Source organism: Xiphophorus maculatus, chromosome 19 (genome assembly GCF_002775205.1).
Source record: "Xiphophorus maculatus strain JP 163 A chromosome 19, X_maculatus-5.0-male, whole genome shotgun sequence".
Classification (NCBI taxonomy): Eukaryota; Metazoa; Chordata; class Actinopteri; order Cyprinodontiformes; family Poeciliidae; genus Xiphophorus; species Xiphophorus maculatus.
This window is the reverse complement of record NC_036461.1, coordinates 24,872,726-24,891,896: the sequence shown is the minus strand read 5'-3', so window position 1 is coordinate 24,891,896 and position 19,171 is coordinate 24,872,726. Positions and strand designations below refer to the sequence as shown.

Genomic DNA, 19,171 nt, shown 5'->3' with positions numbered 1-19,171 from the left:
GGGTCAGGAGGTGCTGGTGCCTATGTCCAGCTAACGTTCCAGACGAGAGGCAGGGTTCACCCTGGACAGGTCGCCAGTCTGCCTGGCAACACAGAGACAGACAGGACAAACAACCATGCAAAATTTTTTTTGCAAACTCCATGCAGAAAGACCCCGGGCCGGGAATCAAACCCAGGACCTTCTTCCTGCAAGGCAACAGTGCTACCAACTGCGCCACTGCGCAGCCCCTCTGAATGGACGTAAAAACTCTTAAGTCTTGTTGTCGGTGCTCCACAGAATGTAGATTACAAAGAGTATTTTATAAGTAATAAAATATATAATTAAAAAACGAGACTTTTTATTACAAATCTTTAATCGTATGTAGAAAAGAGGTTTTACAGTCTTAATTCCAGGACACAGTCTTAGGAGTAATTGGGGTGGCAAGTCTCACAGCTTTTGTAGTAGAGATGCAACAAATAATCGGCAAAAGACTTGAATCAGCGAGTTTGTCGTGGATCGTCTCTGATCAATCACATATCCGAAATTAGTTGAACATTTTTGGTCTATAAACACATCAACTTATTTTGAATTAATAGAAAAATCTGCCGAAGATTAGGCATATATGCAACAATGCATAAATGGAGTCAACCTTGTACCGTAATTCATTTTCTGTTGCATTGAAAACTAGCACCTTGATAAAAAGAGACTCCAGCACAGTTTTTTGGCTCTTGTGTTACAGTCAATTGTAAAGAGAATAAAAATTGTGATCAGCAGGTCAGCTTTCAAATAAAACCTGAAATCCGATCTATGGTGTAGTAGCGTTTCTCAAATATTCAGTTTTTTTTTTTAATGGTTAAAAAGGATCAACTTGTTCATTCGCTCATTAATCTTTAATTTTTAGATAACATCACAGTGCACTTTCACAAGTATAAAGACAATCTATTGAAACATTCAAGCAGCTGACTGGAACGGAAACATACTGTAGCGTTCTACAAAACCGTCTCCACTGCGAATCACTCAGACACACAAAAAGATAAAAAAGCAGTCTGGAGCTGCTGCTGAGGCTCATAGTGCAAACCTGACAAAAATCCCTCACCCCAAAGGAAAGGCATCAGCTCCGCTCCAAGTGCTTTACGTTCCCAGAGATTTCCGTCCTCGTGCGTGGACGACGTCACACCGCTGTTTCGTGCTCGATAACACGAGAGTCGGCGTCAGGCAGCAAAATCTGCTGCTGCGATGGCGTGTGTTGCCCACGGGCGGCTCCGTTGCTTTCTTTGTCTGAACCTGGCCCTTGTGGGGATGGGATCTTAGGACAACAAGGAAAAAAATGATATTAAGGCAGAGACACAGATGGAATTGATTTGGACGGGTTAAGTTTCAGAACCATGTGAGTGACTTCATTCAGTCAACACTGAACCTGTGAAATGACCTCACATTTGACTACAAAAGAACGTGGTGCACAGAAGAGTTGACGGTTGAAAAGGTCTTGTTGGTATGAGGAGTCTCTGCTGAAACGATGCGTTTGCTTTTTGTCTGCCGTTGTGGAGCCCAATATGGTAAACATCTAAACTTACCTGAGGAGTTTCAGCTGCAGCTCTACTGCTCTTTTGTAAGTTCTCTGACGAGTGTCATCATGCAGCAAATTCATTTCTACATCTGAGCTTGGAGAAAACTTGCGTGGATTTCAATCCCTGGAAGGACAGGAACCCGTTCTACATGCAGGGCTGGAACTAACGATAATTTTAGAAATGATCTGTTCCATCGATTATTCTGACAATTAATCGATTAATTGGATAAATAAAATTTGCCACATTCATACAATATTTGAAATACATTAAAGAATGCAAATAAACAGCGAGTTCAATTCATTTTTTAAATATATATATATACACATATATTTTCCCCAAGATGAAATAAGATAGTATTCCTTTATGATTAATCATTTATAGCCCTTTCTGCTTGACTTAATATCAGTGTAGTGTAGATGATCTGATTAATTTATTGATAAATCGATTAATAAATGGATAACCAAAGGTGACAATAGGACATATTTTTAACAGAATTTGAACAGTATGAAGCTAAAACTATGCTACTTGAGTTCCGGCTACTTGAGCATATTTATAGACAAAGAACATTTTTACATCTCAAATGCAAAATGTATACATTTTTCTGTACAGTTTTAGCTTATTTAAAATCTGAGGGTGTTGTTCTTTAAGCAAATTAAAGTAACGATTAATGGATTATTAAATTAGCTGAGGATTATTTCAATAATCGATTAATCACGATTAATAGTTTCAGCTCTATTTACATATTTTCCCTCTCTGAAATGACAGACTTGTAATTGTTTTTTTAATTTTCCTACAATCTTTATCCAGGTTGATGGAAGGCATCAGTTGCTCTAGTCATTGCTGATCTCTTTCCATCTTGATGTTGTTTTAACACAAAAGGTCACACTGATTGACAAAGGTCAAATAATCAATTGTATTTAGCAACTGCTTGCTATCTGACTTCTTAAATCCAAGAGAAGCGCCAAGGGTGTACTTACTTTCCATCATTAATAGTCGTTGAAAAGTTTATGCCTGACTTGGTGTTTGTTTTTGTGGGAAACTTTAAACTATACTTACAGCCGGTCTCAGAGGAGTCACGCAGCAGACCTTCTTCTTCATGTGTTCGGGCAGAAAAAAAAGCAGTTTTCCTAATAACGGGTAGACTGTTCCAGGCGTTGCCTCCCCTTCTTTCATTGGGCCTTGGCAAAAACACAAACGTTTCAAAGTTTAACGTGAAGAAACGTTTCACATTGAAGTGAGGCGGCACGAGTAAATGTCACAGTTCTGCATACCTGTGAGAAAGCTGACGGTCAGCCCGACGAGGATGACTATGAGGCAGCTGAAGCCGGCGTACCACATGTAGGACAGAGAATAAAACCTGTGCAGCCCCGTGGGCCGGCTGAAGAGCAAAGAGTTGATTTAGTCGCGAGATAAAAAGTCACCGGTAACATTCGGCGTTAACGGCGGAAGTCCGACCTCGTTGCGTTGCCGATCGCCGTCTGGAAGACGGCGGTTGTGTTGACGTGGCAGCGGGGCGGCAGCCGCTTAGCGCCAGAGCTGCGGGTGACAATGCTGCCGATGCCGACCCAGAAAGCCCCGACCAGACCTGCGCCCAGACCGGCCACCGCACCCTGGAAACAAAGGACAGAAACTGTATGTGAACGACTGAATGAAGTTCTTCTATTTGTGTTTGCCTGGAATAATTACTGACGGGAGTAAAGTCATTTAATAAATTAAATATAATTTTACATGGATGTGCCACTATTCAAATAAAAACTGATTTGTTTTGACTTTCAGAATAAGATTTAAGCAAACAACTGTGATGCTAAAGTTGTGCTCATGTGGCCACATGAAGAGAAACGCTAGGCCGAATTTGGCCCGCGGGCCTTGGGTTTGACACATGTAGTACAGGGGGACATGGGAAACGTGTAGAAGACGGAACACATCATCCACAGTAAACAGATGTGGTGCTGCTAAATGATTGAATAAATACACATAAAAGCTCAAAAACAAAGATATTTATTGTTTTTAAACTTGTTATTCAGGTTATTCAACCATCAGGCAGGCAAAGAGCTATTATTATGAAATATTGTTTTGCTTCTGCACGACAACAATAAAGGTATTCTGATTCTGATATCCATTCAGCCTCCAAGTGTTTCCTCTAAACGGAGTGCCGGCGATCCAGACAAATTTGTGGTACCGTAATCCCGCCACACTTTGCACTATATGTACAGTATATGTATACATATAAAAATTCCAACGGTTTCTGAAAGGAGAGACGTTGCGCTTTCTAGACAATATCAGGTTGTTACGGTAATTTCACCCCCGCTGTAGCAAGGAGTGAAATTAATCTGAGGGGCGCTCTTTTAATAGACGGTAAATTGTGAAAATAACTTGCTAGATTTTGAAAGTTCCAGTTGTTATGGATAAATGTGGAGATATATATTTACTCACAGAACATTTAAAGAGCAGTGTACAATTAAAACAAGCAAAAAATATCCAGGCAGAGATTTTAAATTTAGGAAATAAAGGGTTAAAGCATAATCAAGTGTTAGAATGGCCCAGTCAAAGTCCAGACTGAGATTAATGTGAGAAAATGTGGGAAAGTTTAAGGTGTTCTCATATTCATATTGTTTATAAGCTCACGACTAAACATGCAAAACCAGGTCAAATGAATGTCGGCTTACGATGGAGTTGGCCCATGGGAAGAACATCCCGAGGCAAAACAGGCCGAGAATGGGTCCGCCAACCACCCCGAAGATTTTTAAAGCTACCTGCAACACAAAACATGAGCGCTAATCCACACAAAGTTACTAAGAAATAATCAGATCAAACGCTGAGCTCACCAGTAGGACTGAGTCGCCCAGGAGATGAGTCAGGTAGGCCATGGCCAAGCAGAGCAGCCCGTAGGACGCCGCTTAAGGTAGAGCCACATCATGAACCGTGAATGAAAGTAAAGCTAAAACTTCACCTTGGCGAGGTTTACAGCCGAAAGGGGCTCACCTAAAGCTTTGGACAGGAGCGTCGCTCTCTCCTCCGACATGGAAGGGAAATGCGGCTTGATGAGATCTTCCATCGTCACGGTGGCCAGAGAGTTGAAGGCGGACGAGATGGTGCTGAATGGTGGAAGCAAAACATAAACCCATGAACGTCTTTTCTGATTTTTGCGATGTTAAAAGTTGTGCAAATCCACAACAGCTGAACAGGTTTTCAGGTTTAATTTTTGTGTGTGTGTGAAGCAACGTGATCACCTGATATGGTTTTCATTGTGAAGACCCTACCGGGTTATCGCTAAACGGTTTCCACTGGCACTACACGCACTTCTGTTGTTAACATGATGAATACAGGAAAAACTTGGCGTCTGTGTTGTCTCGTATTACAAAAGCGACAATGTTTCGGTTTCCAATGGAAAACTTTGTAATAAAAGAGGGTTGCTAACAAACCCATTCATGTAAATTTCTTGTAAATCAACGGGAAATCAAACTTTTACTTCAGCCTGTGAATGCCACGCAATTCTGCCTTCACACAAAAGATCTCTTTTAGCTTCATGTTCCTCATTTTCTTTCATCATCCTTGATGATGATCCCCCAGGTTGTTCAGTTTTAGTTGTAGGACTTTATGACTATTAAATAATTTTTTTCTTATATAAATCCACATTTCAGATTGAAGCAAAACTCTTTTTGAACTTCTTTGTTAAAAGTGAAGGATCTGGTCCCTTACATGATGAAAATAATTTTAAAACTTGACATGCAGCAACGTGGTGGCTGTCAGTCCACTTGTATAAAAAAGTCAGATGTATGTCTTCTTAAAGGTGCAGTACGTAACTTTTATTTAAACTTTTTTTTTTTTTACATATTTGTTGAAAATGTCACTATCTCGTGACAGGATGTTATGAGACAGATAATATGCAGGGAAAAAAAATCAAGCTCCTCTGCCTTCTCCCAGTGCAAACTGGAAACAACCAATCAGAGCCAAGAGGAGGGTTTTAGCGCTGTCAATCACCCTCCATGTGGTGCTACTCATCCTCCCCTCGAATCTTGATTAAAGTCATAATTATTTTTTTTCAGTCACCCTAATCCTCTTCCCTACTTCTCTTAATATATATTTTTTTATTTATTTTTGCACCTCCACCCGTACAAATTGCTATAGGTCTAAATGCTTTCTATTAATTTGAACAATAAAATCTTATTTTTTGGCTTTGTCCAGAATAACTGATCCAATTACCAGTGACAAACATAAAAGAAAGCCTAACAGCATGCTAACTTTCTGTTCCAGAAAACGCCTCCTCCTTAACTGGATAACTGAAAACATTTCCTCTGAGAATTCTTGTACTATAGTACTTTATATATTGGCGTATATTACTTTGCATTGTACAGATAATCCACAATCTAAGTGCTATCTCCTTTTGGTGTAGTTCTTTTTACATGCAACTAACTGTGACTGTAACTAGCTAAATTAAATCACAGTTCCTTTGTTTTACAATGAAACAATTTCTATGTTTTATATATTTGTGTCTTGGTTTGATTTGTTTTAGTACTGTGCAGCACTTTGGTGAAACACATTACTTTCTTATGTGCTTTAGAAATAAAATAGGATTGGTAGAAATTTTAGGGTTTATTTTTCTCCAAAGGGTAAAAGTAAAGTAGGTTTTGCAGCTCTTAATAAATTTGACTTAATTGTGGGCTGTGTTAGTTTTTTTTTTTTTACCACACATAGTTTATTGCATTTTGGTTTCACCAAAGTTACCATGAGCCTCCAGGCTGCTTCTCTGATTAACACTCTCAGTCAAATTATGTTGGTTGCAAATTTTTTACCACATTCACCTCTGCAATGGCTAAAACGTTCAACTCTATGCTGACGATAATGTGAAAATACAGATATTTTCTAAATGTATTCTTTGTGTGGGTGTGTGTGTTTTCAAAACTCATCCAGACCTGGAAAAACAAATGCAAAAAAAAAAGAAGTAAACTTTTCAAAAGCATGCAAAGAAAAACAACTCGACATTTGCAAAAGTAAACACACGGCTGCCGATAAGGAGGCCTGATTAGAAAAATCTGATACGGCGGAAAGTCCCGTACCTGAGCGCCGCGCTAAAAAGACAAGCGACAAACAGTCCGGGCAGTCCGGGCAGGCCTTGCAGCATGTCCATCACGAAGTATATCACCATCTGTTTGAGGCAAAGCTGACGTCAATGCTTCCTGGAAGCTTTGGGATTTTGCATATGATGTATTTAGTCAATAGAAACCACAAAACAAATGTGACATGACCCCTGTCAGCAAACAGACTCCATATTTAAGTCACATGAAAAATGCGATGTGACCGTTACTGTTGCACATGCAAATACCCAGGCTGTAGTATTTGCATTTTTTTGAAGTTTAAGAGCTGTCAGGTCACATTTTTTTACAATTTTAGCTGAAAGTCGAGTTCTTTCTATACTACATTCGTGTATTCTAAAGAAAAAATTAATTTAAAAAAATGTCTGGAGGACATATGACGGAAAGAGGGGGGACTCACCGCGTCTCTGGAAGAGCTGCCCAGCTTCTCAGAAAAGTCCTCTCCACAGTAACGTGCAAACATGACAAGGCCCATGATGCAGCTCAGACCCAGAGCCAGCTGAAGGGAAGGAAACACCATGTAGCACGACCTGCTCACACACACACACACACACACACACACACACACACACACACACACACACACATACAGCAAAGATGGAAAATGGGAAACATTTTCACTAAAAGATCCCCCATTAAAGTTGTCTAGAATCCTTCTTTGACACAAAAACACTTTGATTCCATCTAGGATTATTGTAAAATGCTTCCATTTCAAAGTTTTGCTGCAACTGATGGCAGTGAAAGAGGAAGAGTGGAAATTTTGTTCTTATTTTTTTAAAGGACAAAAAGAAAAGGAAATTAAAGGAGAGAAGAAAAAAAAAGAAAGGAGCTGTTTTTTATTTGCAATCTGATGAGAGCTCATGGATGAAAACTTAAGTGATCATCAGTTTTACTGGAAATAAATCTGCTAAAAGCAAACCAGTGTTTGGTCCTGACCTGTAAACAAATACTGCAAACCCACGTGTTGGGAAATCGGGAACCGTAAAATTCATTCAGATAAACCCTGATTACAGCCTAATCTGCCCATCTACTCAAGACGTTATCTGTGTGGTAAGTCCATCAGCGCCCCCTGGTGTACAAACTATTAAACCCTTAATGCTTCTTGCCTCACACACTTTCTGGGAAAATCTACAGTGCAAAATGTTCTAGAGCAAAAAAAATTCTGGATTTTTTTCTAGAAACTTTTTGACCTTGCAAACTCAATTTTTTTTTTCTAAAACATTACGGAGATTGATTTGAAAATTTCTGAGTTCACAATCATGCACTACTTTGTATTTCATTAAAGAACATTCTGATAAAATACTTTCAGGTTTGTGGTTGTAATGTGCCAACATGTGAAAAACCTCCACGGGAAGCTGGAAATTGATGTAAAGCTCTTTAGTCTGAGACCATGGAAAACTCTTCAGATTAATTTGTACACAAATAACTGATAATAATAATAATAATAATAATAATAATAATAATAATAATAATAATAATAATAATAATAATAATAATAATAATAATAATAAAAACAAAATACCTCACAGCTTCTTTTTCTGTCCGCGCGCTGAGATATCTTTGGACCTGAGCCTGGTTGACTCCGTACAGGGACAGCATGAGGAAAACCCCGCCGACCCCCAGAGTCCAGAAGGTGTGTCTTTCTGTGGGATCCGGGTTCAAGCTCAAACAGAGAAAAACGTTTTTAAATTAGGGTTTCGTTTAGGCCTGCAACTAACAACTATTTTAGTTCATCTGACAATTAATCCGATTTTAGAGGGGGTTTTATTTGGCACATTCTGTAGATTTTTCATTTAACCACTTAACCTTATTTTATACAGTATTAGAAATACATTTTTAAAATATACACAAACAATTCACTTTGCTCAATAATACTTCTAGCATCAACACGTGAAAAGCTCGGCCCTTTCTGATCTGTTGATTAATTTGGATAACCAATTATTGACTGCAAAAAAAAAAAAGATGCTTATTAGGTGAATTTTTTTTTTTTTTTTGAACCAGGTGAAGTTAAAACTATGCCACATGAGGAGTCTGGGTAGAAATAATTTACAGACAAAAGTTGGGGTTTTTTTGTCTTAAATGCAAAATGTGTATATTTCTTGTATGGTTTCGTCTTAATTACCGCCATGTGTTGTGTTGTTTGTTCAGCAAACGGCCTCTTTTTTGAGTCTGCATGCGCCAGTTAACAATAAATCAATTACTAAATTTGTTGACGTTTATTTTAACAATGCTCAAGGCCTTAGCATTCACTGAACTCACTCCAGTCCAGAGAGGCGGTTTCCCTCCTTCACTTTCCTCCAGACCTCCGACATTCCTCCGGTCCGCTCCACTCCCACGATGATGACGGCGATCTGGCCCGCGAACATCACGAGGGTCTGAAAGACGTCCGTCCAGATCACCGCCTTCAAGCCGCCCTGCGAGGAGCCGAGCGGAAACATCCGGTCAAACCTAACGGCCAGATCTACACGGCAACGCAACAGTCTCAGGAAATGAGAACGGAAGACTTGGAAAAGTATTCAAACTGTTTCCAGGACTTTTCTGCAAAAGCCTGGCGCAGTAAGCAATTAATCGCATGATAGATTAAAATTTCCATTCTCAAGATTAACATTTTTAGAAGGGCAATTTTGTTTACAGAGACTTCATTGTCCATTTTATTTACATCTATGTTGCGTGTGTGTGTGTGTGTGTGTATTTTCCCATTTTATTTATTGTTTTTGGTTGTTGTGTTTTATTTTGAATGTTTAAAATATCTTCCAGGTCCAGTGTGGACTGTTGTGTACAAAATTAAAGGCTATCAGTCTGTGGGAGGACGAACATGCATTATTATGCCATTGTCAATATATTACCTGACAATTGTATCAAAACGACAATATTGTCATTTATCGCAATAAGTGCTGGGACAATTTATCATCTAGCAGCATTTATCGTGACAGGGCTAGTCATGCATTTATAAATTTAAGACTCGTGATTAATATATTTCAGGACAATTTAATTATTTTGGGTTTTTTTTTAATGGATGCAAACACCCTGCTGGTTATTCTGCTTATGAGTGGAAATCATTTAAATCACTGTTCCCTGAGGTACATCTCTTCTGGAATTGGTGGCATATTGAATTCATGTTGTTATAAAATGAGAAGCGATATTACACTAGTGCCTTAGGAGCACGTTATTATCCAATGAGAGAGACTTTCGCACCGAGCCTGAGAGATCAGACTAGACTGAGTAGAAGTTACGCTTTCCCTCCTTCGCTGCCCCAGAAGAGGCATTTAGCTGTCAATCTGAAATGTTTACTGAAATAGATGTTTTCAGATCTTTGAAACCTTAAACAAGAGTAATTTGTTAGTATTCTGCAATCATTTCCACATAAAGTCTTCCAACTATGAAGGGTGTTATTTTACGGACGTGGTCACAGCATAAAATCTCAAAAACAGACACATTTCTGCTGTTTTACAAACACGGGAAATGTTTGTTGCATAATTTGGTTTATTAACTGAAAGGAACGACTATTCCACATGCTAACATCATTGCTCCGGACAGAGAGTTCTCAGTCAGTTCTCTCAACATTCAAGTCAACTCACCAGTGTCGTGTATAAAGTGCACACTAGTCCGGTTACCAGCACTGTTCCCCAAAGCTGAAATCCGGTAGCTGAAATTAAAACACAGCAACATCCTGAAATTCGTTTCGAACTCCGATTTAATGAATCAAATTAAAAACATAAAACTTTTCATACCTGCGTTTAGTGCGAAAGCAGGCGTGTACACACAAACACCCATATAGATAACCTTAAATCAAGTTAAGAGACAAATCAGAAACTGGAATGTTTTAAAGAAGAAAAAAAAACAACAAAATACACAATACACCCTACATGCTTTTTACCCTGCACTGATTGGTCAGATTTTACTGGATCTTGCCTAGAGATCCAGTAAAAACTGCTTCGGCTTCTTTGCAAATAAAAATGGACTAAAAAACAGAAAATTTTGACTGAAATGCCTGTAAAGACAGTTTATTGACTCAGTGGGAGCGAATAAAAATGCATGCCACATTTTTCTGATTTTTTGGGGGGTTGCGGGTGTGTTGGGGAGGATGGTTGCAGGTCTATCAGAGGGCAACACATGACAGGAAATCCTGAACTAAATACCTACACCTCAGAGCAACCTAGAGTGGCTGTATCGGCTCTAAGAAGAGTTAAAAACTTGACCCTTAACGTTCTTAAAGTTCAAAGGATGATTCCTGCATTTTGCATAATCACAAAAGAATTTCCATAAAACTTCACTATGTCACAGCTGGATTTCCATTTTGGCCCATACAAGTCTCAGGTGATGTTATACAGGTTATTTTACCAAGAAAACTTTACAGGACGGCTGACTGGTATCAGAATGCACCCACCATTTGAAAGATAAATGTCAACGTTCCACATATCCGCACTACTTTGCTGAACCGTAGCTCTAGATACTGCAAAACAAGAACAACAACGCCGACTTATTGCGCACGTACGGCTGACGTAAACGGACGTGTTTTTTTTTGGAGGGGGAGGGGGGTTAACACACCTGGTAAGCGCTGGAGAGCTTCAGCCTGTATAACAATGGAATGAAAACATGAGCAGGAATCAAAAGCCCCAGAATGTAAGCGCAGCCGATGAACCAGTACTGGGTGCCGTGAGTGTAGATCTCGGCCGGGACGCCGATGATGGCCACGGCTGATTGGAAGGAGGCGATGAGCGACAGTGAAACGGGGAGACACCGCATGCTCCTGTCTGCCATCAAGAACTCCTGCGTGGTGCGCTGGCGGCCCCCGGACAGGGCGTAGTACAGCCCGATGCCCACAGAGGCGGCCAGTAGAAGGGCAAACACGACGTAGTCCACGGCTAAAAAGTGCTTTTGATCGGACGGGTCCATCTTGGTTTGCTTCCTGGGCCGGAGAGTTCAAGTGGCTCTTTGTGTTGCTCCTTCATGCGAATCAGAAACGCTTTTCTTCACACCCAGTCAGTCACAAGAATCCAGAAAGCCTAGAAAAAAAAAACATGAAATATGAGAATTAAAAATGTAATGATGCCAAACAAAAAGCAAGAAAATGGTAAAGGGAGGAACCACCAACTCTTTTGGAACGAATGGATATAATATATGAAGTCTATGCAATGGATCTACTGATTTTATACCTCAGATATTCCTCAGAAAAATGCAAACAATATCTGAATAATAGAAACATTTCATTTGTAATACATCAGTGTTGAACTCTACACACAATATTCATATTCTTGAACTAAACCCCTTACAAAGTGTTGTTTTTTTTATTATTTTTCCTCCTCTTTTCTGATGTTTTTTACAATTAGTTTGTTTGTGTCCATCCAAAAATCTCCAGAAAAAAATAAGAAAACTACATAACTGCAGTTTTAAAAGGTTTCTTTAAATGTAGTACAAAAATGGGTTTTGTTGTGATTTAGTTAGCTTATCAACAATATATGAACATTACAATCTGTCACAGACAAGGTCATGTCACTTCCTTGAAACTGTTATCTCACCAGCTTGGAAGCAGAGAAAGCTGGAAACTTTAATTTTGTTTAACTCTAAATTAACTAGGAAGGTCAAAGGCAACTTTATGTTTTTTTAACTATCTAGTATAAATATAATATTGACAGTCAGAATGGCTCCTGATGCCCTACAAGAGAGCCAAATGACAGCTTTAAGTAAAAGAAAAAACGTACATAAAATTTCTCATTTTTAAGAGACTTTGTGCGGCCCTCAAAATACAACACGTGACTAAGTGTAGCTAGTACACTGATCTTACCGCTACGCTAAAAAAAAGAAAAATACACTGTTATACAATTTATCAACAAAAGAAAAAAAAAAACACCCACCAATGCTTAACTGTCTTCCAACCACAAAAATACGTACAAAGACGACATTTTTCCAAGGTACAAATCGTAAAAAGTACAGTCGTTTACTTTCACCTAAGTGCCTAAATTCTTGTTGGCAAGGTTACCGGAGAAAAATACCTCAAAGATAGTTTGCTTCCAAGAGCGCTCACTCGGTCATGTTTCTGAAAATGCAATATGACAAAAAAAATCCTTGTAACACTCTGATCAAATTTAAAACCTGTAAAATTTTAACCACTTTTAGCATTAATTTAGTCATGCCATTAGCTGACTCAGAACCTATTTGGCAACTTATTAGTTTAACTTACTTTCACTATGAACTAATAGAGTATTTGATTGAATGGCATCACTGACTTTGTTGTCTAGTATGATGCAGATTTTGTTACATTGTCACAAAGTCTAACTTTCAGTAGAGAAAAAAACAACAACCAGGCTATGCTCTTCAAAAATACCTCAAAGCTTCCTAACGGAGACATTATTATTCTTTGCAGGGTATAATAAAAATATAATGGAAAACTGAGCCTTGTCAAATTTACTTTAATTAATTTAAGATGATTTAATAAAAAGAAAATAAAAGTTTTACTATTTTTATCACCCCACTGACTTACTATTTTTTGATTGCCAAGTAAACTGACCTGTGCACAATAAGGTTGTCTGGGTGTTAAAGTATTAAAAAGTGCAAAACGTGTTTCAACTTTTATGCTTATTAATATCTATGATAGCTTAATAAATCTAATCTAAAAAGCTCACCAACCAGCTGCAATAAGCTAATTAAAACATTCACTTAAAACAAATACATTTGAACAGCATAAGTAAATCAGCAAAGTGTTTTTAAAAAAACGTCCAGGAGGTAAATATAATGCAGTTGGACTCACCTTTAGTTGAAGGAAGCACTGGGTCACATTCAGTAAACACATGTTTGTGGGACATTCAGGAGCTCTAAACGTGTCAAATGCAACTTGTTTGCGCATGAGCATCAGTGCAGTGGCCACATATTGCAGAAAGTTGATCTCCCTGTTTTAATTTCCTCTAGTGAAAACGTTTAACGCCGAGTTCACCTTTTACCTACACAGCCAGTCTAAGCTTCTGCCCCATGTGATGAAAACTGTTGTCGTTTCTCTTCCGGCAGTTTCTGACGTCAGGGCGGGGCAGCGTGCGCACGCAACAACCGCGAAAATTAAAAATAACAACAATAAGTACTGGATATTTTTTTGCTAATTTAGACGCAGCCGAATTAACAAGGAAAAAGGTGGAGAAACATGGAGGGAGCGTCGACGAGAGGTAGGCCAGAACCTGAAAGCTAACTTATTGTTAGCTTGAAATAACTTTGCTTCTACGATGCTAACATATTAGCGGTCGCTGAATTCATTTCAGGGTTTATGAAAGCGTTTCTTACCTCCAGGTGTTTTGAGCCACCTGAGTCTGCTGGAAGTTCAGGCCCGGAGCCGGGGGAGTCAGGTCCCACAGCAGCCGAGTCGAGTGAAGGAGCTAAAGGCTAAAGTTGAAGCGTTGACCTCGCAGAGAGATCAGCTGAAGGCAGAGCTGCAGATACACAAGGTTCTTCTTCTTCTCTTCTTCTGAGGCTCTGAGACAATGTTGTACTCTTCAAAAACGTGTTTAGACATTGCACACAATTATGCTGTAATGTTTTCTTGTTGCCTCTTTGATTCTGGTTTGTAGCTGTAGAATTTTGAATATACAGAATTTTCTTTGGCCAGCAGGATAAAAGATATTGGGCCTGAAACAAAAGCGTGGTATTTTGTTTTTTTTGTCTCCTTCATCCATTAATAATCTTATTTCTTTAATTTAGAGATGGAAAATTATAAGGCTTTTTCAGTGAGACTCAAAGCAAAAATCACAAGTCTCAACTCCCTCAAATCCTGACCTCAGAGTTAAGCCACAGCATCCTTGAGTAAATAATATTTTGTCTATGTTTGCCTCCCCCTCTTACAGAAGCTCCAGAAACTGAGAGCACCGGTAGATGGAGAAGACGAGGAAATGGACGTAGACTCGGAGAGCTCAGAGTTGTTCCACCTGATGGCCAGACACTCTGAGCTGACGGATCTTCTTCATGCTCACAACCTCATTGGTAACGACAACATATGAATTAAATTTTTTCATTTTTTTCGCTACCTAATTGCTGTTATTTATTCGCCGACTTTATTTGCTGATGTCGCCAGGTGGGTATGACGCCATCACAACAAACAGAGGGAAAAGCATGTGCTTCTCTCTGGCGACCCAGTACGAGGGTGTATATTTGGACACCTACAACCTGGAGCTCAACCTGAAGCCAAACGTTAGGATCAGCCGCCACAACATCCCGCCTTTCATTCCTCTGAACAGCCTGGCTGAGCAGAGCGACTTGCAAACCGACGTCAGGGCTTTTCTGGCCACAGTCAGCCAGCATCTTAATGCGTTTGCAGGCCGCAGGCAGCAGCTGAAGCTTGTGAAGGTGCCAGATTTATTTAAAATAATAGTGTACTGAATACTTTGGCTGCATGCACACCTTTTAAGCTGTGGCATAAAGTTTTCATAACTATGTCCTCTTCAAGAAAATAGTCAGTTCATTCCATCACTATGTTTCACATTGAAACATTATGTTTCACATTTGTGTTTAGCTTTGACTATGAATATTTGAATGTTCCTCCAAAACACAAACCTTGCTCTAGTCTGAGCCAAGGGTATTCAAAGTGAGGAGCGGCAGCCATTAGAGCAAAACTACAACTTTCAATTCTAAGTCTTAGTTTTTTAAAAATTAGATATTGTTGATGATTTTGGCCCATATGAGAAAAGGTCTCACAGTCTGCCCTAATCAGACTGTAAGAATAGAATAGAAGTCTACTCACTAAGCCGATGGTCACCTTAAGGAATAAAAGTAAAGCTACAAAATTACATGAACAGAATAATAGCAGCAGTACACTTAATTAAAAAGACACTAGAATCAACAGCAGCAAGCCAAATGGTAAGTGGTAAGATGAAGGTTAAGAAAAATATAAAAAATAAGACATTGTAGAGTAAGGGTACATTTATTTCATTCCAGAATAAGAGAAACATTGGAATGAATTGGATGATTTCTATTTCAGAAAAGGCCTCTTTCCTGCTTCCTCACCCAGATGTGAAGAATACAGAGAATAGCTTAATGTTGAACACAACTAGCATTTGTTAGAAATTGTTCACACTCTCTTAGTGTTGTGGTTAGCAACACTAAGTTGACCAAATGTTGGTCAAATAGACTATTTATTTATCAGTGTGCACACATAGGTATTTTGATCTTAACCACTAACAGATTTGTCATGGTTTTCTAACATACAAAAACCTGTTTGTTTTTTGAATAGTGGTGCGTACACCTTTAAGAGCCCATTGAAGAGTCTTAGTTACAGTAATAGAAGAGCTGAAACTTCTGGTTCTGAATGAGTATGCTGATATTTGCCTCTTGCTTATGCTACAGGAGCAACACAAGTCCGTTGAAGTGATGGAAAGCAATCTGTTGTGTTCGATACTGGTGCTGATGTTCACTGTGCCCAAGAAGAAGACACCCTTGCTCTGCATGTTGGAGTACACTGACCACACCAGGTGTCTTCCTACTCAAGTCCACCTGAACTGCGAAGGTAAGGTTATTGTACACTCTGATGAACATCCGATTGTGTTATATATTTTTTCTTTAGTTGTGATGTAGTTATTGAACCTCTGATTCTGGGGGTAGACTTGAACCAGAAGACCTGAGTGGGCTGGCTGGATGGATGATATGACAACATATCTTTGATGTATTTTGGTGCTGAGCCATACAGTGATTTTTATAAGCTAACAGAAATATTTTCAAGCCTATTCTCTGCGCTTACAGGAAGCCAGTGGGAGGACTTTAGAACTATTTTCGTAGTTTTAGAGAGAACGTGAGATCTCTTGTTGGAATGTTAGTCCTTTAATCCTAGAACTGTTCTTCAGGTGATAGAAGACTGACTTTGTAATTGTCTTTATGTGTCCATGAATGTTCAGGTCTGGATTCATGGCAACATCCAGAGTTCAGGCCTGATGAGTAGTTTGTTATATGTTTTTAAATCTAAAATATCCTGGTATTTTACATTTATTACTATTGCACGTGTAACTTTTTATATTCTCTCACTTAGACTAAAGTAAATTATTTTTGTAAGTTTACAGTAAAGTCTTTTACACATGTGCGCTTTTGCAGACGAACTGCTTCCCGACTCTCCAAAGTGGAAGAAAAACTGCAGCCTACTGATGGAGGTTCCTGTGCACAGAGCTTTAACGGCCATAAAGAAAGCTAGCGATATTGTTTAATTTATTCTCCAGTATGTAAATGATTACTGTTTGATGTACATAATACAGGAGTTCGCTCAAAAGGTCGGTTTTGTGTAAAATTGACTTTTTTGAACCTTACAGCATGTCACAATGTTTTTCCCTCATCATAAACTCGGTCGCGCTGACCTCCGTGATCTGAATTTCACCGTTAACAATCGGTAAAATTAGATTCTGGCTTGGAAGCGTTCTGCAGGTGCAGCTGTGCTGTTTGTGCAACGTTTATAGTTTATTCTGGAGCTGCAGCGCCCCCTTCTGGTTCTGGACTCTTATCTCAATTCTCCCTTCAGCACATGTCAACTATATAATTGTTCCATCATCTCCAAGAACTGAAAGAGGAAAACTGTTTCCAAATTTTCCTAGTTTTACTTTACTTAAATGTTTTCTTTCTTGATTGTGTGTAGTTTTCATGACGCAGTTTAACAAGCAAATCAGCTGCCAGATTTACAAGCACTTTGGCGGTTCAATAGCCCATTGATAGTGGGCATGTGCTGTCCACCTCTTATAGTGGTGACATTATACTGTATGTTTGGGAAGAAATTAACACATCCAGTAACTAAATACACAGAATTTTTTTTTCCAGATTAACACATGGATTGAGCATAAATACATGAATCGCATTAATCCATGATTATGGATTAATCATGGATTATGATTATATGTATGATTATATCTAGAACAAACAAAGCTGGGGAGCCATCCATTTATTGTTTATGCCAACTTAATCCTTGTCCCTAAAGATTGTCTAAAAGGTTTATTTGATTTCAGGTTGAAAAAATTAGCACAAGGAAATGTTTTGATTTATTGATATTGGCGTGCTCTGAAAGTGAAAATAATAAATGGTACATAATATATTTTATTTGTGTATGTGGTGCCTACTATTATTGATGAAATGAAGACAAAGTTGATGAAGCCTGAACACAAAGATAAACATTTGAAATGCTAATTTTGTACTCACAGTAGATGTGACGTAAACACCCTGCATCTTATGTCAGCAAATATCAACGAAAATCACATTACATGACTGAAGTGAGAGTCGGTGAAAAATATCAAGTCGTCTTGTAGTTTTTTGATTATGGTTTATAGATAGAGAACACCCAAGTTCTCCGAAAATTAGAATATTATAAAAAAAAAAATAATAATAATAAAAACATATTCATAGAAAGTTAAGAAACAGGGATAAGTGATGAAATAGGTTACAGATAATCTTGACCAGACTTCGAAGCAAAATCCATTAAAGCACAGGTGTCAAACTCCAGTCCTCAAGGGCCGCTGTCCTGCAGTTTTTAGATGTGCCACAGGTACAAACACTGGAATGAAATTACTTAATGACCTCCTCCTTGTGTAGATCAGTTCTCCAGAGTCTTGCTAATGACCTAATTATTCAGCTGTGGTGCAGCGGAGGCACATCTAAAAGTTGCAGGACAGCGGCTCTTGAGGATTAGAGTTTGACATCCCTGCTTTAAAGGATTTGGGTAAGCTTCACAAGGGGTGGACTGAGAACCACTATACAAAAGGTACTCCAACATATGGGCTACAAATGTCCCAACACTTCATAGACACAAGATACAAAGGTTATAAGCCTCTGTGAAGTCACGGACCTCTGTGACCTTATAGGCCTCTGTGACGTCATAGGCCTCTGACCTCATAGATCTCTGTGACGTCATAGGCCTCTGTGACCTCATAGGCCTCTGTGACCTCATAGATCTCTGTGACCTCATAGATCTCTGTGACCTCATAGGCCTCTGTGACCTCATAGATCTCTGTGACGTCATAGGCCTCTGTGACCTCATAGATCTCTGTGACCTCATAGATCTCTGTGACCTCATAGGCCTCTGTGACCTCATAGATCTCTATGATGTCATAGGCCTCTGTGACCTCATAGATCTCTATGACGTCATAGGCCTCTGTGACCTCATAGATCTCTATGACGTCATAGGCCTCTGTGACCTCATAGATCTCTATGACGTCATAGGCCTCTGTGACCTCATAGATCCCTGTGACTTCATAGGCCCAAATGCCTTTGTGAGATGTTGCTGAAAAACAACAATAGTTGTTTGATGTTTTTCAGCAACAGAGGTAAATCCAATTATTTTGTCATTTATTGAAACTAAATAGTGGTTTCAAAGGTAAAGTAAGAAAAATAAAAATTTTAGAAGATAAAAACATAAACTGCAAATTTTTTAGATAAAGGAGAGGATATTTTTAAGAGAAAGCGACAATAAAAATTTTAAACTTAGCCTTTTTTTCTTGTTGTTTTTATATATTTTGTGTTTGGTTTTTCAAGTAAAACATAAAATGGCGAGGAAAAAAAACGGTTTTCAAAAAGATCTGAACATCTGTG

At 38.8% G+C, this 19,171-nt stretch overlaps 2 protein-coding genes across 4 annotated transcripts; one reads left to right on the top strand and one right to left on the bottom strand.

Moving 5' to 3' along the window:
- Positions 1 to 271: 271 nt before the first annotated feature.
- Positions 272 to 13,985, bottom strand: LOC102237347 (sodium-dependent multivitamin transporter-like). 3 transcript variants are annotated; one of them, XM_023353044.1, is made up of 16 exons: positions 13,910 to 13,985; positions 11,189 to 11,646; positions 11,028 to 11,093; positions 10,372 to 10,423; positions 10,219 to 10,286; positions 8,900 to 9,054; positions 8,163 to 8,303; positions 7,041 to 7,170; positions 6,605 to 6,693; positions 4,530 to 4,642; positions 4,373 to 4,443; positions 4,214 to 4,300; positions 3,003 to 3,157; positions 2,819 to 2,925; positions 2,604 to 2,725; positions 272 to 1,285 (listed from the first exon to the last, which is right to left on the bottom strand). In XM_023353044.1, the coding sequence occupies exons 2-16, from the start codon at positions 11,534 to 11,536 to the stop codon at positions 1,151 to 1,153; spliced, it is 1,839 nt and encodes a 612-aa protein (XP_023208812.1). In that variant the 5' UTR covers positions 11,537 to 11,646; positions 13,910 to 13,985; the 3' UTR covers positions 272 to 1,150. The 3 variants fall into 3 exon arrangements, with proteins under 3 accessions (XP_023208812.1, XP_005799330.1, XP_023208813.1); XM_005799273.2 differs by lacking the exon at positions 13,910 to 13,985 and adding an exon at positions 13,389 to 13,617; XM_023353045.1 differs by lacking the exon at positions 13,910 to 13,985 and adding an exon at positions 12,634 to 12,653.
- On the top strand, positions 13,708 to 17,738 carry LOC102237092 (centromere protein O-like). Its single transcript, XM_014468849.2, has 6 exons — positions 13,708 to 13,794; positions 13,916 to 14,070; positions 14,467 to 14,602; positions 14,694 to 14,965; positions 15,962 to 16,121; positions 16,700 to 17,738. Exons 1-6 carry the CDS (start codon positions 13,773 to 13,775, stop codon positions 16,807 to 16,809), a joined length of 855 nt encoding a protein of 284 aa, XP_014324335.1. The 5' UTR covers positions 13,708 to 13,772; the 3' UTR covers positions 16,810 to 17,738.
- The last annotated feature ends 1,433 nt before the right edge of the window (positions 17,739 to 19,171 follow it).